The sequence below is a fragment of the Macaca mulatta genome, chromosome 12 (genome assembly GCF_049350105.2).
Source record: "Macaca mulatta isolate MMU2019108-1 chromosome 12, T2T-MMU8v2.0, whole genome shotgun sequence".
Taxonomy (NCBI): domain Eukaryota; kingdom Metazoa; phylum Chordata; class Mammalia; order Primates; family Cercopithecidae; genus Macaca; species Macaca mulatta.
Genome location: NC_133417.1, coordinates 121,157,416 through 121,184,729, shown reverse-complemented (window position 1 = coordinate 121,184,729; position 27,314 = coordinate 121,157,416). Strand labels below are relative to the sequence as shown.

Here is a 27,314-nt window from a genome sequence, read left to right as displayed (position 1 = left end):
TGGTTGCTCCTTACCAAGTTTAGCTCACCCCAAAAGGACCCCAACACTCATATTTTTTTTCTCCCTTCTTTTCACCCAGTTACATGTCCATTCACTCTACCTAGGCTTAGCTCAGCTGAGAATTGTTAAGAAGCAGGTTTTAGGAGACAACCAGAGGAATTCAGTGAGGGGTGTGAATGGCCAATGAATTTAACCTGCTCTGCAATTTTGGAAGAGGAACTTTGAAAGTGAAATTCATTGTAACTGGTGAAATTGAGGGACAGGAGAGGTTTTCTGAACAGAGAGGCCAGTTCAATGCTTTCTTGCCGGACGTCCAGATAACCCATGGATAATGCTGCTGACGTTTTTGGTTTTTCCCAAGTTGGAGTTGGAGCAGCCTTATCATCTGAGAAACACTGGCAGAAGCTTGATTTCCAGGATTCCTAGGAAGGAGACAGGGTCCTGAAGGTAGAGGACATGGCACTGGATCATCCAGGTGGCTTCTTGTCCAAAACGATCTTGTGGAGCCCAAGGGCTGAATGGTCTAGAGGGGGTGATCCCTGGCATGAGCTAGCAATCAGCCCCTGGTACATCTTTGAGTTGCACTGTTGGGCAACTAACTGTGGGTGCCAGGAATGTTTTTCCCATCTGACAGGTTAGGTAAGGCAGCACGTTTGAGAAATGACCTCCCTTCTCGCTGGCAGATCCTTGGCTGACATTGAAACACAGACTGTCCTTCATATACTCACTCTACCTGTTCATCTGCCCTAGTTTCAAAAGGTGTTTTCTTGTTCTTTTGTCTCTGCTGTTTTGGACTCTTTGCCCAGCTACAGTAAGTTGAGAGCAGGGCCGTGTAACACAGGCAGGAAAGGAAGTAGGCAGGACCTCTGCTCCTTTGATCCATCTTTTTCTTCATTCAGCTTGCCCAGGATATTCTACCTCATTCTGTCTGTGCCTGTCTTTATGCAAACTTCTCATCTGACACAGGGCAAGATCCGGTCATCTGGAGGAACTGGCTCCGGACGATATATATCTAGGCTTTTGATTGCTAGGTGTCCAAAAACATAAAATTTCATTGACTCCTTAATATTTTAATCCATGACATGATATTTACTGCTTACCTGTTTTGAAGTGATGTTTGCGAAATAAAAAGCACCTTAGGGTATATAGATACTAGAGAGAGGGCACATGCTGACAGGTGTCAGAATTATGATTTTCTATTGAACTCCTGCCTCCAAGCATGGATAACAGTTGTAGTTGTCACTATTTTATTTTAAGTTCTGGGATGCATGTTCAGAACGTGCAGGTTTGTTACATAGGTATACATGTGCCATGGTGGTTTGCTGCACCCATCAACCCATCATCTAGGTTTTAAGCCCTGCATGCACTAGATGTTTGTCCTAATGCTCTACCTCTCTTTGCCCCCATCCCCTGACAGGCCCCGGTGTGTGATGTTCCCCTCCCTGTGTCCATGTGTTCTCATTGTTCAGCTGCCACTTATGAGTGAGAACGTGCAGTGTTTGATTTTCTGTTCCTGTATTAGTTTGCTGAGAATTATGGTTTCCAGCTTCATCCATGTGCCTGCAAAGGACATGGATGAACTCATTCTTTTTCATGGCTGCATAGTATTCCATGGTATATATGTGCCACATTTTCTTTATCCAGTCTGTCATTGATGGGCATTTGTGTTGGTTCCAAGTCTTTGCTATTGTGAATGTCACTATTGTTTTTTTAACCCACTGTAGCAGCTGAAGCTGTGATTATCTTGTCCTAATAATTAACATTTGTGCAGCACTTTTCTTTGAAGCGTGCTTTCTCGTGTAATATTTGAGCTTTACAAGCCTATGGCATTGGCAGGCAAGTGTCTTTCACTCTACAGTTGGTAAAACTGAGGTCACAGAGACTGAATGACTTGCTAGTCAGGGGTAAAGCTCAGACTCAGACCCAGAGCCCATGCGTTTCCATACTGCCCTTGTGCATGTATGGCTGTGCAGATGAGTAAGAGACCCTTGTTAGAGAGGCTTGGGTCACAGTCCTTTGATGCAGAAGCCTCAAAGTAGAAAAACTCATATTTCATGACTGGCTCTGTTTATTTGATTCATCTTGTGAATTCAAAATGGAAAATCCATGCATTTAGTGGCTGTGTTGTTTGCTGGGGCTGCCATTCCAAAGTACCATTAACTGGGTGGCTTAAACAACAGAAACTTGTTCTCTGACAGTTCTGGGGGCTAGAAGTCTGAGATGAAGGGTTGGTTCCTGCTGAGGGCAGGATGTTCTCCAGGTCCCCCTCCTTGGCTTGGAGGTGGCTGTCTTCTCCCTGTGTCTTCATGTTGTCTTACTGTGCACGTGTCTCTGTCTAAATTTCCCCTTCTTACTGGGAAACCAGTTGTACTGGATTAGGGCCCACCAGAATAACCTCATTTTAACTCGATTACTTCTGTAAAGAGATTGTGTCTAAATAAGGTCATCTTCTGGGATACTGGGGCTTAGCACTTCAACATACCAATTTTGAGGGGACTCGATTTAACCCGTAATGATAGGCATGCAGTTGATAAAATAAAAAATGTAGGCCATGGTGAGAATTTTTAACTCTGTCCTAAGAGTTAAATACTTTCTAGTGAATACTAGAAAATTCTAGAAGTGAATACTTCTAGAAAATGAATACTTTCTAACCAAATGAGTAGAAAACACTTCTTTGTCCCTTTGCAAGATTTTTTCTTTCCCTCTGAACCCTCTAACTCCTAGCCTGAGAAGCTTACATTGGGAGTCCTAAGTAGGCCTAGCTTTAACTGCACCCCCACCCCTCCATGACTCCCACACTGGGAGACAGTTCTCCCTGGGTTTGCTGGTCTCTGCACATCTTGTGAGCAGAGGCATCGTCTGCCCTTTGTTCTGGACTACCTTTTCAAGGATGCTTATATAATGCATGGCCTTGGGAGGCGGACATAGTGTCTCCCTCTGGCACAAAGAGCAGGCAGGATTATTGCCCATTATAAAAGATTCAGGTTCCCTAAGTTCAGGGTTTCTCCTTTGTAATGCAACCTACTGTATATGCATCGTTTGTTTTTCTTTGCCTTACAATATGGAAACTGGGACTCGGAGGTATGGCATAAAAAATGCTGATCCAGGAATCTCATTTCTTTTGCCAGCACCCATGAAATTGGCAGGAGAACTTGTTAGCTTGTAAAGCGGGTAAAATCTCAGATGCTTTACAATTCTTGACACACTTAAAATAGCTCGTGTACTGGCATTGCGGCTCAGATCTTAATCATGGGTCAATGCTTTGCCATAAGTCTGTGCTTTTTACGCTTTTTAATGTTATCTCTGGAACTATTTTCCCTCAAATGAAATCCACCAGGAAACTGATACAATTAAAGCTTCTCTGGATCAATGACATAGGGGTCATTGACTAGAAGCCTAGATTTCTAGAAGCCTAGATTTCTCTATCTTAGATAGCTCCAGAGACATCTTTGGAGAAGCTGCCCAATTTTAAAAACACTGTGTTGGGCTACTAAAGACCCCTTTAAAACTCAAATCTGATGTCTGGGAAGAATAACACACTAAATTCTTATCAGACAATGCCAGGTGCAGTGCCTCACGCCTGTAACCGCAGCACTTTGGGAGGCTAAGGCAGGAGGATTGCTTGAGCTCAGGAGTTTGAGACCAGTCTGGGCAACATAGCAAGACCTAATCTCTACTAAAAATAAAAACAAAATTAGCCAGGCGTGGTGGTGTGCGCCTGTAGTCCCAGCTACTCTGGAGGCTGAGGCGGGAGGATTGCTTGAACTTTGGAGGTTGAGACTGCAGTAAGTCATGATTGCGCCACTGTACTCTAGCCTGGGTGACAGAGTGAGGCCTTGTCTCAAAGAAAAAGGTCTCATGAGACAGATTAATTATATTTAGCAAAAAATTGAGTTACCAGTTACTCATAGGTCAGCACAAATTCATTTTTCAAAGGATTGGACTCCAGAACTAGTAAGTTTTGATTGTAGGCTACAGAGGGGAAGTTTGTGAGAGGGAACACTGCATCGGCGGGCCCTGGGCATAGGGCAGGGCTGAGAGGTAGAGTAGGAGAGTGCTAGAACTGAGAGGTGCTAAGAGTATAGTAGATGGTAATGAAAGTCACTTTTGAACTACTTGGTTTCTGTGCTCATTAGGATCCCTTCAAGCCGTCCTGTGAGCTTTGGGTAGGGCCAGGCAGTGGGAGAGAGGCACCTTTCATCCATGTATGTTTTATGTTGGGGTTCTGATGTGAGGCATCATTTGAAAAAATTACTATCCTGCTGAAGCAAGATTAAAAGCTCGTCTTTTAGGCCGGGCGCGGTGGCTCAAGCCTGTAATCCCAGCACTTTGGGAGGCTGAGACGGGCGGATCATGAGGTCAGGAGATCGAGACCATCCTGGCTAACACGGTGAAACCCCGTCTCTACTAAAAAAATACAAAAAACTAGCCGGGCGAGGTGGCGGGCGCCTGTAGTCCCAGCTACTCGGGAGGCTGAGGCAGGAGAATGGTGTAAACCCGGGAGGCGGAGCTTGCAGTGAGCCGAGATCCGGCCACTGCACTCCAGCCTGGGCGACAGAGCAAGACTCCGTCTCAAAAAAAAAAAAAAAAAAAAAAAAAAAAAGCTCATCTTTTTTACTGTCTTACCTGACGCTGTGGTAATGAGTGTTGAAAAGTAAAACAGATGCTTGTTCCCTAGAGCACAAGAGGAAGGTGGCTCAGCAGAAAGAGTTCCTGGGGTTTGGACCCAACTCTACTACTGTCTTCTGACTCTACTGTGAATTTGCTGTGTGACCTTTGGCTGGCCACTCAACCTCTCTGGGCTTGTTTTCTCATCTAACAGAAGGGATACCTCCTTCTGGAGACATGATTTCAAAAAGTCCCCATATTTAAAGGCTGATGTACTGTGAAAAGGTGGTGTAGCTTTTAACCCCCAAAAAACATTAAATATTGGATTCCTATGTGTTTGCATCTTAAGCTGCTAGACCTCATTCATGCCAGACCTCATTCATGCCCTTTGAGCAAGATGCATGCATTGGGCCTGAAGTGGAAGTTGTGGGCATTTTTGAGAGTAAAATGGGTGGATTTGATTCCTCCTGCTACATTTCCCTTCACACTTAGGACACACTATGACACGTGGGCCAAATCCAGTTTGCTGCCTATTTATAAATAAAGTTTTATTGGAACACAGTCATGCCCATGAGGTTACCTACTGACTATGGCTGCTTTTGTGCTACCAATGATGTTTCACACAGAACCCCAACATAAAATACACATAAAAAGTTTGCTGGCCTCTACTTGAGGCCACTTGGTGCTCGGTAGAGTTGGCCCAAATGACTGTGTGGATTTAATTTTTCATACAAAAAGGACACATGAGCAACCTCTTTGAGGAAGATTTCTTATACTCACTGATGTATGATACTTTGGAAGAGGAGATCCTCTTTAGAAATTGAGAGAGTCTTCTAGCTTTTTCATTTATGGGTATAAAACATTTTTCATTTACCAGTGATTTCTTTCTTTTGAAAAATGGCTAAACAGTGCTCTATTATGTGAGATTAGTCTAAGTGAAAAAGTGCACTATAATTTTCAAATATATTAAAATGCACCCTCTCTTGGACTAGTGCCACTCTGCTATTTTCCTTTCATAATCTGGGGTTTTAAATCCACAGAAAATGTTTTAATGGCTTTGTTTGAAGCCTAACATGTTGACAAGGAGGCAGGCAGATGACTGACAAGGTAAATGTCTCTTTACCTTGAATGCTGCAGAATTCAGCATTCACAAGGCAGCTTCCTAACTTGCTTGGTGAGGAGTCATTCATATGTCTATAATAGCGAGGAAAGACTGGGGTAATTATAAACAAATGTGTTAACCAGTGAGTTTCCAGACAATCCCAGGACTGCTTCAGCTTAAGTGATTATTTTGCCCGAGGCTTTTGGCATCAGGGTTTGTAAGAGTAAACCCCAACACTTGAGTGGGGGAGGCAGAATCTGCAGGTTCAGTTAAAGATTATGGGGTAGTAAAAATGGACAGTGAATGGGATACTAGAATTGTAAGGGAAAATGTTTGCCAAGTGTGGTGGCTCATGCCTGTAATCCCAGCACTTTGGGAGTCCAAGGTGGGAGGATCATGAGGTCAGGAGTTCGAGACCAGGCTGAGAAACATGGCAAACCCTCATCTCTACTAAAAACACAAAAATTCGCCAGGCGTGGTGGCGTATGCCTGTAATCCCAGCTACTTGGGAGGCTGAGGCAGGATAATTGCTTGAACCTGGGAGGCAGAGGTTGCAGTGAGCTGAGATCGCACCAGTGCACTCCAGCCAGGGTGACAGAGTGAGACTCTGTCTCAAAAAAATAAAAAATAAAAATATAAAAGGGAAAATGTTTTACAAGGCTTGAACTTAATAATTCTTAGTTGTTAAAGGAATCCTATTGCCATTGACAAGCACAACATACTGTCCCTTTTATTAAAGGATCAGTGTGACCGGATTTGTTCGTAGGGACACAGTGTGCTCTAGATGTGCTTGGGGTGATTAGGGAAGTGGTTTAATTTGTGGCTCTAAGTCTTAAAAAAAGAATATAGGTAATTTGAGAAGATCTGGGGTAGGTCATGAAAATATGGAAAAATTAGAAAGTAGAAATCAAACTATGGAAGTGGGGGGGGATGAGCAAAACCCATTGTCAAATCGGATCCACACAGATCATAAATTTTACCCATCATTAAGCTTTACTAATAATTTTAAAGAAGCAGGCAATTGAGAGGCTCAGATAAAGCAGAGAGAGGTCTGGGACATTGAGGATGCCTCCCTGGGACCCCCTTGCCCTCCCTAGACCTGTCCCTCTGACTCATAATACTAAATGGGTCTAGGTAAGGTATACAATGCAAAGCTTTTAAGTTATAAAAGAACTCCATTTGATACCCCTCATTATTTTGTTGGCTACATGACATTTTCCAGGGAGCCATGCCTCAAAAATTTTGAGTATTGCAACTCTAAGAAATCCTTTGGCCAGAGACATCCTTCTAAGGGCATTCAGTAGGCAAGGTTTTTCCTCCTAGCAAGGATCATTCCTCTCATTACCTGGAGGTGCAGTTGATGAGAAATTAGATAGGATCACCTGTCTTCTTTCCTTTCTTCCTAGGATCATTCATCCCTTCTCACCACCAAGTCCCCTACTCCCTTTAGGTGAATGAATGGATCACAGCCCTGCTGCTTAAACTTCTTCCTCCTAGAGAGTAAAGGTAAAAAGGACTGGCATTGTTCAGTGTCAAGCAGAAATAAACAACTTGACAGCTTGCAAACAAAGGAAGAGCAAATGTAAGTAGGGTCCATGGTGATAGGTTTCCTGAAGAATAATTAGGAAAGGGTTCACCACTACAACAAGAAGCTTTTGGGCTAAAGAATGAGAAACCCAGATTTCTAGGACTGTTGGTTTTTCTAAAAAAGCACATTTTAACTTTCTAATTTCTTCTCTTCCTTCCTCCCTCTGTATCCCCTGCCTGTCTCTGCTGAATGTTCTCCCCTACCCCCTGAGATGACCTCAACTCTGCTGGGGCTCCTGTCCTTGTCATCACCTTGTTCTTGCTGTCGCCATGCTCCCTGTCTGCCTCCTCCCCTTTGAGGCTGGCAGGGATCCTGGAATACAGGGTCAATGCCCCACAGAAGCAACAGTATTTTCGGCTGAATTCGGGGACATGCACAGGAACCTGCAAATTTATCAATAGGACTTTCAGTTTAACAAAATTCTTTGAAATCAAATGAGCTATGGCCTGTGAGTTGCCATCCTAAACATAGCAAATACCTTTTAAAATAAATGTAAGTTATAATAGTACTCAGACCTAGACTTTTCCATTTTTGAGCTAATTAGATGCTAGATTAGGTTTACAAAGGAAGCTTTAAAAATAATCATTCTTAGGGATTTTAAAGTTTCTGTTCTGATTATAAAAGAAGTATGTGAGCATTGTGGAAAATTTGAAAAGTACAGGAGGAAAAGAGTCACTCATACGTAATCCTAGCCGAGATAAATACTATTGTACTATTTTATTGCATTTTTCTTCTGGTATTTTGAAAAGAAATATCTGTCTGTCTATCTATCTGTCTGTCTGTCTGTCTATCTATCTATCTATCTATCTATCTATCTATCTACCTACCTACCTAGATTCTTAGAACTGGAATTCTTGGGTTAAAGATTTTGCCCATTTTTATATGCTTTGATACATCCTGCCAAATAGTTTTCACAGAAAGCGACAAAAATTTTATGACTCAATCATAATACAAAATAGCACCTTTCACTAGACCCTCTCAAGCACTGGCAACTTCGTTTTATTTTTATTAGAAAATTTGGCTAGACAACAATAGCAAAACAGTGTTCATTGTTTGAGAATTTCTTTGATTATTATAGGGTGGATATTATATCTTAATTGATATTTTTGTGAATTATCTCACTGTCTTTTGCTCATTAGTGTGATTCTCTTTTCTTTCTTTCTCTCTCTCTCTCTCTTTCTTTTTTTGAGACAGAGTCTCACTCTGACATCCAGGCTAGTATACAGTGGTGTGATCTTGGCTCAACTGCAACCTCGACTTCCTGGGTTCAAGCGATTCTGGTGCCTCAGCCTCCTGAGTAGCTGGGACTACAGGCACGCACCACCACGCCGGGCAAAGTTTTTGTATTTTTAGTAGAGGCGGGATTTCACCATGTTGACCAGGCTGGTCTTGAACTCCTGACCTCAAGTGATCCATCCGCCTCAGCCTCCCAAAGTGCTGGGATTACAGGTGTGAGCCACCATGCCTGGCCTGACTTTCTTTCTATATTAACCCCCTGCTATATTTATATCAAATACTTCTGATATTTTCTTGCCATTTTCTTGTGATTTTTTTCCGTAACTGTATAAAAGTTTCAAAATTTTACTAGTCAAGATTATCTTTTCTGTTGTCTTGGAAGTCTTTTAAAAGTAATGAGACGTGTGTCTAAGTGTAGCTGTCAGTTAAGTGAGATTATGGGTATGAAAACATTTTTGTAAAACGAAAGACACTATTATTTCTTTCCCTTCACATATAGAAGTTTCAGATTTGTATTTAGTCAAATTTATTTATCTTTTTTCTTGTCTTAGGGGTCTTTTCAAAGCAATGACGTTAGTCTAGGTGTAGTTATCAGTTAACGAATTAGGGTTATGAAAGCATTTTTGTAAACTGAAAGACATGCTTCAACTATAGAACTAAAAGGGCAACGAATCTTCACCTCCACTATCACCTGGAGAGGGCCTGAAATCCTGAAGGATCCACATGAGAGTGTTTTCTGGTGGTATTAGGCTAAAGAGACATTCCTTTGCAAGTTTTGCCATATTTTAAAATGAAACGATTGAGTATAATGTTGTATAGATCAGCACTGCCCAATAAAAAGTCAATGTAAGCCATATAAGTCATTTTAAATTTTCTAGTAGCCACATTAAAAAAGTAAAAATAACATAGGTGAAATTAAATTTAATAGTCTAATTTAATCAGTTATATAACAAAATTATCATTTCAACATGTAATCAATATAAAAGTTCCATTTTTTGTTTGTTTTTTTTGAGATGGGGTCTCACTCTATCACCCAGGCTGGAGTACAGTGGCATGGTCACGATCTCGGCTCACTGCGATCTCCGCTCGCAGGGTCAAGCCATCCTCACACCTCAGCCTCCTGAGTAGTTGGGGCTACAGTATTTTTGGTAGAGGTGGGGTTTTTACCATGTTGCCCAGGCTGGTCTTGAACTCCTGGGCTCAAGCAATCCATCTGCTTTGGCCTCCCAAATGGCTGGGATTACAGGCATGAGCCACCATGCTTGGCCCTTTCTTCTTTAGTCTTCAAAAATCTGATGCATATTTTACCCTTACAGCCCATCTCAGTTTGGACCAGCTACACTGAGGTGCTCAGTAGCCATGTGTGGCTATTGGCTGCTGTATTGGACAGCACAGGTCTGGATGTGGAGGCATAGCAAAATGTTTGAGATGTTTTCTCTACCCTGGATTCAGAGTTCAAATTAAATTTGGGTCACTACTTTGAAGAAGTGGCCTTTCCCAATGGTACATGCTTAAACTAATTGAACGAATTGGCTATTTCTGCCTTGTTAGAAATGTAAGTCTTCTTTTTCTATTCACGAGCAGGAATTTAGTCATGTTATCCTTTGTCTTTGCTGTAACTAATTCTCTTTCCTCCTTGCAGAGCCCCAGAACTCGGAGGTGGTTCCAACTAGTTGATTAGGAATAACAATATCACATGGAAAATGGCAAGCCCCAGCCCTCCCACTGACAGCAATAGCAAAATCTCATCTTGAGTTTTGCTCTTTTAACCCTAAAGCTGTACATGAGGTGGGAGTCCCCAAATTAGACAAAACTAGCTCGAATCTTATGCTTAGTGGCCCCTTCCCATGGCTTTGCAGACACACTTGGGCAGCAGGAGCTGTGAGCTCTCCCTTGGCTTAATCTGGTTAAAACCAGGATAAAGAATTAGGTCAGGGGCCTCTGGCTGCAAAGCAGTCTGTTTCCAGAACTCAAGTGGAGCCGTGGAATAAAAATAAATAGAATTGGAAAAGCATTACTCAGCCTTCGCATTTGACCTGTTCTAGGTCAAAACTCTAGCTCGGATTCAGAGTAAAAACAGATAAGCATTGCAAAGAGTGGTGGGACTGCATTAGTGACCAGGCTATGCATGTACCTGTCTAAGGTGCTCTAAGCAGTAACTCCAAGGTGCAATTTGGGATTTGAGGCTCTGCATGGTATATAGAGATGAACTGCCCCCCCAAATTTCACTTTATTAATCTTTTAAGTATCAGAGCATCTGGGGTGGGGCCTTAGGGCCTGGTGATGGGAGCAGCAGGTAGTCCTAGGCCTGGGGGCATCGTGAACTTCGCTAAGACCCAGTTTTTCCTGGGATTCAGTGAAAGGGCAAGTAGATAGCTCTGGGTCAAAAAGGAGGAGAGGCTGGGTGCGGTGGCTCATGCCTGTAATCCCAGCACTTTGGGAGGCTGAGGCAGACAGATCATTTGAGGTCAGGAGTTCAAGACGAGCCTGGCCAATATGGTGAAACCCCATCTCTACTAAAAATACAAAAATTAGACAGGCATGGTGGCGGGCACCTGTAATCTTAGCTACTAGGGAGGCTGAGGCAGGAGAGTCACTTGAACCCAGGAGACGGAGGTTGCGGTGAGCCAACATTGTGCCACTGCACTCCTGCCTGGGTGACAGAGAAGACACTGTCTCAAAAAAAAAAAACAAACAAACAAACAAACAAAAAAAAACCGACCTATGTGTGAATCTATACCTAGAAGCTGGTTCTCATCTTACTGAATGGGTAGGTCTAATGAGGCATGGAGAGAGATACCTACATCTGAGTTTGACCTGCCCAGCCAAAAAGTCTCATTTTCATCAGCTCTGGTTACCAACAGACAAACCTTTCTTAAAGTGAGTGCTCCAGGGTGATGAGACATCCAAGCTAAAGCATAAAGCAACCATTGATGGGAGTTATTGAGGGCCCCTCTAAGTCCTGAAGGTGCCAGGCCGCTGGGCACAGGTTCCCCCTGGCCTCCACCCCCTCCCACCTGCTACTCCAAAGTTAGTCCAGTCTCTTGCTTATCCTCTAAGTCACTATGTTTCTTTGCTGTGTCATTTGATCCTTTTCCATTTGGGCTGAGGTGAGGGCAGACAGTTAACGAGTGCACCAGCTGTCTAGGAACAGTGAAATACGATCCTATCTTTTTCGCTTGCACACCATGGCTGGTAGATGCAGAAAGTCAGCTTTTGTAGTGCCGGAAGAAGATGACACCATCCAGGCCCAGGTGTGTTTAAAGGAAGCTCGGAGCTTCTTCTGCATGATCCCCCATCCCTCGTCTTCCCTGCACTCCAGCCTGGGCGACAGAGCGAGACTCCGTCTCAAAAAAAAAAAAAAAAAAAAAAGGGAGTATCTATACAGTCAGTAACTCTACAACAATTTTCGTAAAGGAGCTGAGGAAGTTCAAAGCAAGCAGCAGTTACTTTCAGTTGGTAAGAACAGCAGAGACTTCTCAGAGGTGGTGGCATTTGAGCTGAGCCTTGAGGGGTGAGTAGGATTTAGATCACAGAGGAAGGACATGAATGAACATGGTCGAGGCATGCAGGTTCAAGGCGTGCTGGAGGATAGAGTGGTGATCCCAAGTGTCAGAGGCAGACTATGTGTGGAGGGCTGTCATTGGGAATAAGACCAGAAAGGCCAGATCGTGGGTAACCTTCTTGGGATTGAAACTTTATTCAGTAAGCGGTATGGAACAACTGAAGTTTGCAGGGAGGGAAGTGACCCAGTCTCATCTTTGGGAAGACAGCAGGTTGGGAGGAGATTGGAGAATTTAGCTTCTGGAAGCAGAGGAACCAGTTCCTGCAGGCATTCAGGCCAATTAAGGCAGAAAAGAGTACGAATCTTGTGCAGAGGGAAAATCAACAAGTTGAGGTGGCTGGCTTAGATTTGGAAGATGGGATTAAGGGAGGGAGCAGCAGTTGACAAAGTTGGGAACATAAGGTGGAAGGGTGACTTGTGGGAGGATGGTGGAGTCTGATTGGGCTCACGCACATGTCAGCAGCCCATCCACTTGGACACATCCAGCAGAAAGGTGGAAACTGAGACCTGGAGCCGAGGCCTGGGGTGAGGACTAAAGTAAGAGATTTAGGTGTCACTAGAGAGAAGTAATAACAACAGAAATTGAGGCATTAGGGGAAATTATCTAGGGAGAGAGAAGTGAGAAGAAGACCTAAGACAGAGCCTTAGGAAAGGACTGCAAAGGAAGAGATGAAGGAAGAGGAACCAGCAGAAGGAAGAGAGCTGAGAGTGAGGGGGATCAGCTGGAGGATGTGCTTTAGAGGCAGCAGATCCCGAATCCCAGAGCTCCTCCTGACTTAGACTCTAGGCAAGCTACTGTCGCTTTCCTCCCCAAAATAGGGATAATAATACTACCCATGGCGCTCAGTGGGCACTTAATAAATGCTCATCTCCTTTCCCCTTTCCCATAGAAACCTAGAAAGGCATGTTAAGAAGGGTATGGCCATCAGGATTAAATACTTCAGAGGCGGTGAGGGTCTTTGGAAAGGACTATAACACTCCCCTAAATCAGGTCACTAGTGGGATGGGGAGAAGTATTAATACCTTAGCCTTTTCCATAGAGAGCAGGCCTGAAGAAGGCAGATTGCTGGGGGCTGGTGATCAGCGGGTAGGAGGAAGTGAGAAGAGCAACGGAGGCTCCCAGTCTAAGCCATTTGGCAGTGAAGGGAGGGATGGAGAATGGACTGGAGCTTGAGGAGGTCAAGGAGTTCGTTAAGGGCAGGGGGCTGTGGCTGCTTGCATCAGTGCAGCCAGCTGTCCTATGAAGAAAAGTGAGCTTGTTTCTTGCAGAATCCTTTTTCTCTTGGGTTTGGCAAATGCCGTCAAGCATTTGGATGTTTGTTAAAATGTGCAGCTGATTAACTGTGGGAGGAAGAGGCCCATCATGTGAGTGAGTGAAACTGGTTTGCTGCACGAACTCTGAAGACGACTTGGCTGGGTTCTGAATCAGGAGTTCTTGAAACGCTGTAATCTCACAGGCCTGGGGGAAGAAGGGTGCATGCTGTCCAGGGAGGTTTCCAAGGAGAGTCTTCCTTTTGAGATAAGAACTGGGGGAAGGAAGTGGGAAGAGCAGAGGAAGTACCTTAGGTAAGTCTTCCTGGGGGTTTCTCAGTCTGGAAGCCTGAAACCTCATTTCAGAAAAGTATCAGGGAGTCTCACAGCCCTCCCTGCTGCAGACAATCACAGCTCAGTCCCAAATATTTACCTTCTCTCCTCCGTCCTTAGAATCTCAGACCTCTGCGGCTCCTGCCCGCTTCCTCTCTTTCTTCCTCTTGAGGGGAATGATTTACCTTCATCAAACTCCTTGAGAGATGAAGTGGAGACAAAGTGGAGAGGAGGGTGTGGGGGAGGGAGGGACGGGAAAAGTAGGAGGGGCTGGAGGGTCCTGCCACTGGCTCTGAGGAGGAAGAGGAGCGCTGAGGTCCTCAGAGGAAGCACCAGGGCGCTGTGTCCCGTGAATCCACCCTTCAGAAAAAGATCGTCCCTGGGTTTGGCAGCATCCTTTGCTGGATGCGGGGAATCTCTGCCTCTAGAAAAGTTCTGTTTCTCCCCAGATTTCAGTCGTGTCTTCCTAGTTCCTCCTCAGGCGTAGCTGAGGAAGCGTGGCTTCAGGTTGATCTTTTCTCAAATCAGTTGTTTTTTCTCTCTTTTTTCTACTTCTTTTCCTTCCTTCCTCCCTTGCCCACCCTCTCCCGTCCTGTTTGAAGAGGCAGGGTGGACGGTGGCTCAATGTGTCGGTGGCACAACCAGACTGTTTGGGTTTCATATCCCAGCTTTTCACTTACCTGCTGTGTGCGCTTGGGGAAGTTACTTCAGTCTCAGTTTCCTCATCTTAAGATGGATTATAAGGGTATCCGTCTCATAGGGCAACATAGCGCTCCCCAACTGGAACACTGAAGTATAATTTTTAGACTTTATATAGAAACACACTATATGATTTTTAGTCCATGTATGGTGACTCATGCCTGTAATCCCAACAATTTGGGAGGCCAAGGCAGGAGGATCACTTGAGCCCAGGAGTTTGAGACTAGCCTGGGTAACATAGTGAGACCTCATCTCTACAAAAAATAAACAAAATTAGCTGGGTGTGGTGGTGCACACCTGTAGTCCCAACAACTCGGGAGCCTGAGGCAGGAGGATTGCTTGAGCTTGGGAGGTCAAGGCTGCAGTAAGCCACAATCATGCCACTGCACTCCAGCCTGGGCAACAGAGTGAGACACTATCCCAAAAACAACAATGAGCAACACCAAAAGAAATGAAATGTACTATAAAATTTTTAATTTCTAGAAATTTAATTTCTACAGGCTATTTCAATATAACATGTTATTTCCTGTATCGCCTGACAAAACCCAAAAAGGATTTAAAGGCATCTGCAAAAAAGGGCAGATAGGTGATTGATAGATTAGATAGGTAGGTAGGTAGGAAGGTAGATAGATAGATAGATAGATGTAATATTTGCAGAGTATTTACCATTTCTTAGGGACCACTCTAATCTCTTAAACTCATTAATCCTCATGAATGCCACATTTTGGATAGATTGTAATGTTTGGTTTATCCAAGCCCTCAGCCTTTCTTTCACATGAACTGCTGTGTAGCCAGTTCTGCTGCTTTGGCTGTGTTGATTTTTTTCAACCTAAAAATAGAGTGTATTTTTATTTATTCCTAATAAATTTTGGTCTTTAGATTGTGCCTCACAGGCTTTATTTGTTATACGTTTGACATTATAATTCCATGTACTAGTAGTAATCCTTTCTACTTTTGTGATCTTTGACTTCATCGAGTCACTGATAAAAATCAGCTCCAAAATTGAGCCCCACGGTGCATTACTGGAGACCTTTCTCCAGACTGACATCAACAGTTCTGTGTACTCCTTAGTAGTGGCAGAACTACCCTAGTCTGCATCATCTGTTTCACATTTCTCTGTGAAAGGCAAACATGAGAGGATTTCTTAGATGCTGGTGGCAATCCAGATCCCCACCGTGTATTATATGTCTTTCTCCACCTTATCTGATATTTCCCACTACCTACAAAACGAGAGAAGACTAAACTGGAGAAGCAGTCAATACAGTTTTTCTATCTTTTAGATGATCCCTCTTCATTTTAAGTAGAAGCAGCATAAGATGATGTCAATGGGTGAAAACTGGAAGGAAAGCGACAACAGTCATCATATTCAAAGAATTCATTTTACCAAGAAGTTGCCACTTTCAAGTAAAAGTATTTAACAACTCTAATTTTTAGTCTGTGATTTAGATGTATTTAATTTTTGTAAAGCAGTGTTGTCAGCATCCCAGCCATGTGGCATATTCTTTTAGTGTGTGGTTTGAGTTGAAATGAAAATTCCCGAAGGGTTGTATATAGTGCATGAATCCATGTGAAAGCTTAATGCTTTTCAACGGTGATACTGGAAAGAATGACTAGGAAGCCAAAAATCTTAAGGAATGTTCAAGTGTTAAGACACATGTAAGAAAATATTTTTCTGTCTATACCAAATGGTAAAAAAGTCAAAGAAAGAGCCCAAATCTTACATTTTCATAAAGACTGATTGCTAAAACATATTATAAAGTGAAAAGTGCAAGGTATAATATGCTACTATTTATGGGGAAAATGCTGCTAAAATTGGTAACATTAATTACCTCTAGAGAGAATACTAGTGACTGGGGGACAGAGCCTTTAGTACTTTTTGAATCATATAAATGTATTACCTTAACAAATAATGAATGTGGCCAGGCGAGGTGGCTCACGCCTGTAATCCCAGCACTTGGGGAGGCCAAGGTGGGTGGATCACCTGAGGTCAGGAGTTCGAGACCAGCCTGACTAACATGGTGAAACCTTATCTCTACTAAAAATACAAAATTAGCTGGGCACTGTGGTGCATGCCTGTAATCCCAGCTACTTGGGAGGCTGAGGCAGGAGAATTGCTTGAACCCAGGAGGCAGAGGTTACAGTGAGCTGAGATCGTGCCATTGCACCCCAGCCTGGGCAACAAGAGTGAAACTCCTTCTCTAAAAAAATAAAATAAAACAATTGAATGCATAAGAAAAAAGAAGCAGGACTTGAGGAAACAACAATAGTCATTCTTTTCTGTTTTTTTCTTTTTTATAGGGTCTGTGGGCTTTGGGATTCGATGCATTTAGATTTGAGTTCTGGCTTAGCTGCTGTTTGCAGTTGGGCATGGGACAAATTACCTAACTTCACCAGAGTGTCATCTATAACATTTTGAGTGGTACTCTTTCAGTTGTTCTCTCTCTCTGTGTGTGTGTGTGTGTGTGTGTGTGTGTGTGTGTGTGTGCGTGTGTGTGTGCGCTCGCGCACGGATCAAATACAATAAGGATCATTTTAGCCTGAGTTTGAACATCTTCCTCTGAAGATGGTTTTTCACCATCCAAGAAAGACAAAAGACAAAGTCATCTTAATGGTTGGTCTTCAGATGGTGAATAGATTTTAGCTCCAAGTTTTTAATCAAACGTGAACTTTGAACTGGTCATTACATCCAGCCAGAAGGATTCAACCTGTCTTTATACGAGAGTTGAATGGTTAAGTCAATCATAGTTAGACCCTTCTTGCTTGAATCTTCGGAAGAAATTAGCCAATTAGATATAAGCCACCTCTTTCCTTTGTTATAGCAACATCTCATGAGAGTTAGAGGCTTTGCTCTGCTGGACAGAATTCAGGGGAGGTACCATAAAGTAAGCCCTGGCTACAGACAAGGGCTGCTGTTATATCTGTGTCATTGCCTAAGACACTTTTGGGACAGAAAGATGGGGATCTAGGCAGAGCCATTAACACTGCATCCTCTGTAAGCCCTATCTATTCCCAGCTAGATAAATCCACGCACTGAAAATTTTTCCTGAGGGCGAGGGTGGGAAAATATGAAACTAACATTTTGTGTGGTATCTATATTGTCCTTTATATACTCAATGAGTGGGCTTTGCAACATGAATCTTTCCAATGCAAGGGCCAGAAAAAGAACTCCAGTTGTCTAAACCCAAATGGATTGGCTAAGATAACAGAGAGTTCCTGAAGTAGGTCTGACTTCAGACGAGAATTGACCCAGAGGCTCAGAATATCCATAGGCTCTATATCTCTGTGATTGTTTCAACTTTGTTCTCTGAGTGTTACTTCTTGTTTAATCTGGCTCTTCTCAGGCTAATCAAAGTGATGAGAGCATTTCCTGATTTTGCAGCTTCATATCACATTATGCAGGAGAGAGAAAACACCATTTCTGATTGCTCCAGAAGCTTCATGGATTTCACTGCCTCTCTTTTGGCTTGAGTTGGGTTATGTGCCCATCCCTGAACCAATAGGTTATGCCAGTTGGCTTAGGTCATTGGATTGCAAACCTGGAATCCCTTCAAGGGATTCTGATGTCATTGGTCTGGGAAGTGAATCCCATCCATGGCTATTTTAAAACACTCCTTGGATGATTCAGCCAAATGAGTTTATTGGCATAAGCCAATCAGTGTCTGCTCTGATAGCTAAGACTATAACTGTTCTGCAAGGGAAAGTCTGGGTGTACTTAATAGATTGATGGGAGAAGGGGATAACAGATGTTGGCAAAGAAAACATCATATTACTTGTGGCAAACATATTAGCTGCCCTGGTGTTCATGCCCTTTATTTCTTCCTTGCCATCAGAACCCAGTTTTTGTTTGGGGCAGCAAGGTGCCAACCTTAGGTGATGAATTGTGGTTGTCCAAAGTGCTATTGATAATCTGCTTCCTCACTTTTCCAGCCTCCCGTGCAATGAGATAGGGCAGAGAGAGAAAGAGAGGAAGAGAGAGAAAGAGAGAGAGTGCACATGTGCACAGAGGAAAAGCTAAGTTACTCTTTGTTCATAGAGGGAGTACAAGGAAGTTTAAAGTTAACACATGAGAAAATTGGAAGTATAAGCCTATTCTTGGAGTTATGGAAGTAGCTATCAGAAAAAGAAGAAGAAGAAATGTTGAACAGTAGCTATCTCTGAGGAATTAGACTGGAAGAAGAGGAGTAAATGAAAAATGAAAACCTTTAGTTTTCATTTTGTATCTTTCTGTTCTCTTTGTTATTGTATTTGTATGTGATTATATTATTTTTATAATTAAAAATGAATTGATCTCTTTTGAAGATGTTCCTAAGAGTTTAAGGTGATTTAAAATGTATATGTTATTGTTAGAGTATATTTCTTTAAGTGTGTAAGTCACCTTTTTATAAGAAATAAAAAGTACTTTTAAACTATCCCATTTATCTACAATCAATAATATAGATGAGAATCAAATGTTGTGTTTTAAAATATTTAATTGACAAGTGAAAATTATATATATTCAAGATATACAACATGATGCTTTGATATGCATATACATTGTGTGGTGATTGCCACAGTCAAATTAATTAACACATCCATTACCACTCATAACTACCATCAGTGTGTGTGCCCGCGTGTGTGCATGCAGTAAGGACACTTAAAATCATCTTGAATTCCAAGTAAACAATATAGTAGTATTAACTATAGTCACCATATATACACCATGGGGATGTATATCTGTACCCCCATGTTCATTGCAGCATGATTCACAATAGCCAAGATATGGAAACAACTTAAGTGTTTCTGGATGAATGAATGGATAAAGATAATTTATTAAATATATTGCAATGGAATACTATTCAGCCTTAACAAAGAAGGAAATCCTACCACTTGTGACAACATGGATGGACCTAGACGTCATTGTGCTAAGTGAAATAAGCCAAGCGTCAAAAGACAATTACTGCATGATCTCACTTATATGTGGAACCTAAAAAATCAAACCCATAGAAACATAGAACAGTCATTGCCGGGGAATAAAGGGTGGGGGAAATGGGAAGATGCTGGTCAAAGAATCAAATGTTGTTTTAGTTTTATGCATGAGGAAGTGATCTGAGGAGCTTAAATCAGGACTCAAGGTCAAGGTCAAGGTCAGCTCCTGGGGATCGAAAGCTGGAGGAGAATTAGCCATTGATGGTGGCAGGACATTGAGTTTTTTCTGCCTTTCATCTTGTTGCCTCAACCTTCTTATCTAGCAACCCTAATCTGATTTGGCCAACAACTGATGAGGAAAAAACCCCCAAGAATTCAGCTATAAACATCTTCAGTTATTGATTTTCAATTATGTTTTTCAGTTTGACTTGTTCTCAGGTATCTTATGAAATTAGCTCAGTATGTTTTCTTTTGCTACACCTTTGCTAATTTACCCATTGTTAAAGTTCAGGCCCACGGCATCACATTGACCAGAATATATTATTTCAGAAATTAAGGAGAAACAAATAATATTATTTTAGAAAATAAGACTTTAGCTTTTGATGTCTGGTAGAATTGCATTGAAGTCACTTGGGAAGAATAGGTAATTGACCTTTAACTGTTATTTTCAAAATATTTGTTTCAAACTTAAAAAAATAGATCATTACTATTTAAAAATTGGAAAGGGAAATCAGAAGACTTGCTCTAACGCCAGGGAGTAGGGGAGTTAGTTTCTTTAGTTGTGGAGAGACGTAACTGGATAAAATTTTTTACATCACTATTTTTCATTTGCTGCATTTCGATCTGTATTAGCTTGTTCTCACACTTCTATAAAGAACCACCTGAGACTGGGTAATTTATGAAGAAAAGAGGTTTAACTGACTCACAGTTCCACAGGCTATACAGGAAGCATGGCTGGGAGGCCTCAGGAAACTTACACTCATTTCAGAAGGGTGAAGGGGAAGCAAGCACCTTCTTCACACGGTGGCAGGAGAGAGAGAGAGAGAGAGAGAGAGAGAGAAGTGGGAAGCGCTACATGCTTTCAAACAACCATATCTTGTGAAAACTCTATCACGAGACAGACAGCACCAAGGGGATGGTGCTAAACCATTAGAAACCATCTCCATGGTCCAGTCACTTCCCACCAGGCCCCTCCTTCAACACATGGGGATTACAATTCAACATGAGATTTGGGTGGAGACACAGAGCCAAACCATATCAAGATCCAATTCTTTGGAGTCACTTGTTTAAGAAGAATCCAGATTCTCCTCTTACCAATTATTTAATCAAGTGCCTATTCTTAGTTAAAACCCTACCAATGCTTCTAGTTGTTTTAGAGCTTTAAATTTTGCATAAAATTTCCAGATACTTTCATGTATGATTATTCATGACTATTCTGTCAAAAGAAGACAGTAATAATATGGAAGTATGACATCCATATTTTCATTCCACTAATTTTAACAAGCACCTGTCATGTGCAAGCTGTCCCCAAACCATGGTAGGGGAAGGTGGGATCCAAAGATGCATCAACTATGGATTCATCCTTAGCAGATCTTTAATCTCGTATTGATTACTAGTTGTGTGTTACTTCCCCAAAAAATGTTTTATCAGAATAACAGGCACTGAAACTGAATGAATTCATGTAACATTCATTGTGGATATTTAGGAATAGCAAAATGATTAATAGGTGGACAGCAGGAAGGGAAGGATGTTTTAGAAGTCCAAAGCCTGGATAATCCAATGATGAATGGGTCTCTGAAAAACGGAGATTTGGCTGCACTTAGAATAAGGCCTACAAGGCCTAAGACATCAGCCTATGGAGCTACAAGGAAAATTGGTGGAGACCTCTAATTGCAAGTTGGCGAAGCCGCCTAGTGGTTCGTTTCACAAGTTAAAGTTGTGTGAACATATGAGGCAACTCATCCGTGGATTGAGTGGGTCTCTAATCAAGTGTGATTAAGAATCTGGTCACTTTTCATGAATTCCAGAAAGCAGGGTCATTTTCATTGAGAATAAGCACAGTGTAACTCCTCCTAATATTTCTCTTATTTTACTGCCATCTTTTTATCTAAAAGGAGTTAAGGCGACTCACATGAAAGTATAGTGAGATAAGATAAACTAGAATAAGACAGGAAAGAAAGAGGAAAATATGAATAAAGACATAAAAAGCAGCCAGAAATTGAAGTAATTCAAAAATGCTTGTGAAACCCTATATATATATATATATATATATATATATGTATTTTTTTTTTTTTCATGAAAGTACTTGAAATTTTCAGGCACAAATGGAAACGGATCAGTTATAAAATTTACAGCATCCAGAAAGACGAAATAATTTTTAGGAAAGATAAAACCATCTGATACTTAGAGCAGATAAATTTTTCTTCTGGAGGTCCTCACAAACTGCATACTACATAATGTAATGTATCATGTCCTCCATGCTCATAGTAGAAATAATTCTGAGTCCTGGAGGATTTTTTTTTTTTTTGAGACAGAGTTTTGCTCTGCTTTCCAGGCTGGAGTACAGTGGCACGATCTCAGCTCTGCCTCCCAGGTTCAAGCAATTCTCCTGCCTCAGCCTCCCGAGTAGCTGGGACCACGGGCACACACCACCATGCCCAGCAAATTTTTTTTGTATTTTTAGTAGAGGCGGGGTTTCACCATGTTGACCAGGCTGGTCTTGAACTCCTGACCTCAGGTGATCCGTCTGCCTCAGCCTCCCAAAGTGCTGGAATTATAGGTGTGAGTCACCACACCTGGCCCTCTGATTTTTTTTGTTTTTTTTTAGACAAAGTCTCACTCTTGCCCAGGCTGAAGTGCAGTGGTGTGATCTCGGCTCACTGCAACCTCTGCCTCCTGAGTTGAAGCGATTCTCCTGCCTCGGCCTCCTGAGTAGCTAGGATTACAGGTGTGCGCCACCACCTCCAGCTAATTTTTGTATTATTATTATTATTATTATTATTTTTAGTAAAGACAGGGTTTTGCCATGTTTGCCAGGCTAGTATGGAACTCCTGACCTCAAGTGATCTGCTAACCTCTGTGTCCCAAAGTGCTGGGATTAAAGGTGTGAGCCAGTGGGCCTGACCTAGGATTGTTTCTTAATTGTGCTACACTGATTTGGAGGAGCATGTGGACCAACCTCCATTTTAAGGGCTTGCATTAACTCATCTGATCCTCACAATAAGCCAATGAGGTAGGTAGTTTTATTATCCCCATATTGCAGATGAAGCAACTGAGGAACAGTGAGGTTAAGAACTTCTCTGAAGTCAGGCTGTCAGTAAATAACAGAGCTGGGATTCAAACCCAGACACTCAGGCTCAGCACCCACAGTATTTTCCAATATGCTATACTGAGTGGCCAAGTAAGTATAATAAGGCCCATCCAATGAAGACAGCAGTACTTGAGTTTTTTCCCCTACAACTTACATAGTCTGTGGGGGATGAGATAGGTATGCTTTAACATGATGCTAAAGATATGGCCAGGGTTGCATATTTCTTATATGACTTAGTTAACTTTGCCCTCTTCCAAGGTCACAGACTTTGTCTCTGACCCCAATCACCATGCACACGTGCACATGCACATTCAACATGTCTTTGGTAAAATACAAGAGGACTGGGTGAAAGTGTTCAAATTTGCCACTTCCTGACTTCTAGAAAATAGCTGAAAGCCCATGGCCTGCGGATGTGCCATCCGCAGATTCAAGATCTAAAATGCAGTCATAACAAAATTTTGCTACCTTTTTTTTTTTCAAAGTGATATCTATAAACATTTGGAAATGGCAGCTAAATTGGGTTTTCTTAACCAGTCATGAGTTGATTAGCAATCAACAAGGCAAGCCTTGAACAGAACTTAGTAGAGAAATAATGGCATCATTGAAACATTTTCAGTTAGAGGAGTCAAAATATCATATAACTTGAGTCCTAAATTGAGCATTTAGAATGATGTTCTTTTGGTCTGTGCATTAGGATAGCTGTGTGGTTAATGTCTTTGCTAAGAAACAGTAAAAGGTATACTCTATAAAATGACTGCTCCGTAGTGACAAGGCTCGTTAAAAACAAATTTCTTTGACATTTTAAAGGCACACTTATCTCAATAAAGATCCTAATGCTCCTAAAAGATTCAAGTTCTATATTGGAACAACATGATGGCATCCTATACATAGGACTGATAAAGAACTTTAATCAGTTGATAAAGTTGAATTTGTGACAGATTCATCCTATCAAAGGAATATAAGTAAAAAAGAATGTTGCTGAGATATAGTGAAGGAAACATTGCCCAGGAATCAAGAAACTTGGGATTTTCAGGTCTACTTTATTCTGACTACAAAAGGAGACATAGATTTTTGTGTGTGTCAGTTTCTTATGAACTTTGGAGCCAGATTTGGGTTCAAATATCTATTCTGATACCTATTAGCTGATGACATTGGATTAGCCAATGAAGCTCTTTGGGCCTCAGTTACTGCATCTATAAAATGGCTTTAATAATATATAGATTTTATTAGGTGCTCACTGTGTGCAGATATTGTGCTTTCTGTATGCCATCAGTCTTTATAACATTCTTAAATGGAATATTTATCATTGTTAACTCCACTTTACAAGTGAGATCACTAAGTTGAGAGACTATGTAATGTGAAGAGTTTCAGTAAGATAGTTTATGCAAGGTGCCATATCACCTGGTGCAGAGCAGATTCTCCAGCAGTGGAAGCTGATACTATTCCTATCAACTTTATCTCATCCGTCTCCTTCTCTTCTTTTAGGCATGCTTTGAAGATTAATAAAAGAGAAGAGCCATGTGTTTAAGCAACATGAGGTTTGGGAATGAGATAGAGGTTTAAGCCAAGGGGTATAAACAAAACTAAACTTTTATTTTCCTACAGGAGTGGCAGAAACTCAACTATGATATCCATACCCTGCGGCAGGTTCGAAGGGAAGTAAGAAACAGATGGAAGCGCATCTTAGAAGATTTAGGTAAGTCTGAAAGAGATTGTGAAATGGTAAAAATAACTAGTTGTGATCATTATTCTTCAATTTCTCCACCATAGTTTTTATAAAAGGAATGTCAATAATTGACTGATTAAGGCTACTGGGTACTAATTATTTTCCCAATCTTGCTCTTATATCCTCAAGCATAAATGCCTGATGTTTCTGTTGTCACCAGTCCATGTCTTCTGGATACACTCTGCCATGTGTTACTCCATCTGTCCCTAGTATAGGGTACACAGGCCAGTGCAGTCATATAGGCACTACCATTTATTTATTTATTTTTGGCATTGTACATTAATTTAATTAGATGTGGGTGTTGACCAATTAGTCATAGCTTTGTAAGATGAAGCAGGTTGGGAGAAATATTGTTTGCAAGACAGACAGCAAAACTCAGTGTAGAATTTCAGAAGAAGTATGGAAGAAAAGCTTTGTCAAGGTTGGCAAAAATACTTGTGACATTAGGTTGGATACGTGCCCTCATCACTAATGGTTAATGATAATGATTTTTCTTAGTTGTCCCAGGATTGTGATGTAATAAATGTGACCCCCACATTATAAAATAATCCTACTTCAGTGTTTAAAAAGTGAATTGATCAGTTCTGAAGTCCTTGATCCTTTTGCTTTGAAAGAGAGCATGACATCTTGGCATCATCACTTTTCAAGCATGGGGTGCCATGTGACCAGTCTCTGTTGCTTTGGTTGGCATGCAGTGGGATGGGATGGGACCTCTGCCCTCTTTGCACATCCAGTATTGTTGTGAGCTAATAGCCATTTTTTTTTTTTAAACAATGTAAGTTACTCCAAGTGGGTTTAAGTCTTTGAGTTCTTTATACTTTTGGGTAAGTGGTTTTTACCAGCTAATCATATTACCCTGAGGAAGGAAATCTAGGTTTGGAGAAGGACAGCCTGGAGGGAACCACTTTGCAGGCTGGGAGGCAGGTAGGAATTCTGGGGACAGGGGAGAAGGTAAAACAGTAGGGAGGACAGGAAAGAGGGCTTCAAACCAGAAACAAGGTGGCAAGCAGCTGGTGGATGAGTATCTGAGGCTCTGAGGGAAAAGTTAACAAAGAGAAAAAAAAATACCAAAAGAGTTGTAATTAAATATCCAGGCAATCACAGAGATCTGGGAGGCAGCACATGGAATGGTGCCTTTGGCTTCAGTTTTCTGATGCTTTATACTTGTACAGAATCCACATGGGTCTGCTTGTAATCTCCTGTGGGGACCGTATTGCGGGACACTTGTTAACTTGGGACTACTATACATGAGTGGTACATTTTTCTACCTTAGGTTTTCAAAAGGAAGCTGACTCTTTGTTGTCAGTGACTAAACTCAGCACCATCAGTGATTCGAAAAACACAAGGAAAGCTCGAGAGATGTTGTTAAAACTGGCTGAAGAAACCAATATTTTCCCAACAAGTTGGGAGCTCTCAGAGAGATATCTCTTTGTTGTGGTAAGTGGATGCTTTTTTTCATCTGCCCTAATTCTGCCTCAATTGTTTGCCTTTTAAAAACTATTCACTATCCTACTTATTCCAGCACCACCATCACTATCACATATGAGGTGGCAGATGCTGGCATTATATACTCTGATTCCCAGTGGCCCGCAGCATCAGAATCACCTAAAGAGCTTTAAAAGTTCGGATTTCCGTATCACACATAGACCTACTGAGGCTTGGGTTCCAGCTCAAGAGTTTGTATTTTTTCAGTGGATTCTACTGTGTAGTATGTTTTCTGAACCATTTGTAGGTCAAAGAGACGTGAGAAGTATTGTTTATATAACCTATAAGACTAAAAAATAATCTGAAAGGACATTAAGGAGTGGGGAAATATTTCTTGGATAATGTAAGTAAAGGATTAAGGTGTGTCTCTACATTTGTTAGGAAAAAATTAATAAACGTCTTACGTGCTCATTGTCATTTCCAGGGTGGGTTTTGTTGTTGTTAGATTGATTTTTCCTATTGACATGTCTTGGTTCCTATCTTGCCAGCAGGTTTTTGGTTTGTTGTTTGTTTTTGCAGGACCGTCTCATTGCACTTGATGCTGCAGAAGAGTTCTTTAAGCTTGCTCGTCGAACTTACCCCAAGAAGCCTGGGGTTCCATGCCTGGCAGATGGCCAGAAAGAACTGCACTACCTTCCATTTCCAAGTCCCTAAAGGAGAGGCTCAGGGACAGAATGGGAATTCTTCCATGAGGACTCAGCAGTCAACCAAAGTTGGACAATTACATGTAGAAGAGAGTGAGCAAATAGAGAGTTTGCTTAGTGAAAAATGATAATGAATTCTACATAAATGTAAAGTCTTTAATCTGAGGACCCTGCCCCATGAATTGTGCAGGGTGCACTGAAACGCCTTGGTGATCTCACATTTAGGAGGAAAGTTACAGAGTTGGTCAGATGGATAGTTCATAATGGGTGGTTCCATTCCAAGACCCCATTGCCCCAGCTTTGATTTTGGTTGTATCATAATCTCTGATCATGAATCCTACTGACAGAGTGGACTATTTCAGTTCATAAAACAATATGATTAATAGAGAGAGCTGTCACTGAGTCTCAAAACAGACTACCAATTTTAAAATAATTATTATAAAATGTATGCTAACCCCAAAATAATACTAGACATGATGTAACCTCTCTGATTTGGTCACCTTGTAGAACCTTGGAGGTGTCAGGGTATCGCTTTGAGTATCAGTTATGATTATTCAGAAGTATAGATGTATCAGATGACAGACATGACAAGGAGTGGCTGGGCGTGGTGGCTCACGCCTGTAATCCAGCACATTGGGAGGCCAAGGTGGGTGGATCATGAGGTCAGGAGTTCGAGACCAGACTGACCAACATGATGAAACCCTGTCTCTACTAAAAATACAAAAATTAGCCAGGTGTGATGGCACGCGCTTTTAATCCCAGCTACCCAGGAGTCTGAGGCAGGAGAATCGCTTGAACCTGGGTGGTGAGGTTACAGTGAGCCAAGATTGCACCATTGCACTCCAGCCTGGGTGACAGAGCG

General features: G+C 41.8%; 1 protein-coding gene across 1 annotated transcript in view; it reads left to right on the top strand.

Annotated features, from left to right (window-relative positions):
* The window catches only part of MREG (melanoregulin), a 72,139-nt gene extending 45,229 nt beyond the window's left edge, over window positions 1-26,910 (top strand). The window contains exons 3-5 of the mRNA NM_001258073.2: window positions 24,203-24,293; window positions 25,597-25,760; window positions 26,328-26,910. Coding sequence (NP_001245002.1) covers window positions 24,203-24,293; window positions 25,597-25,760; window positions 26,328-26,462 — 390 coding nt within the window. The 3' untranslated portion in view covers window positions 26,463-26,910. The remainder of the gene's footprint in view (window positions 1-24,202; window positions 24,294-25,596; window positions 25,761-26,327) is intronic.
* The last annotated feature ends 404 nt before the right edge of the window (window positions 26,911-27,314 follow it).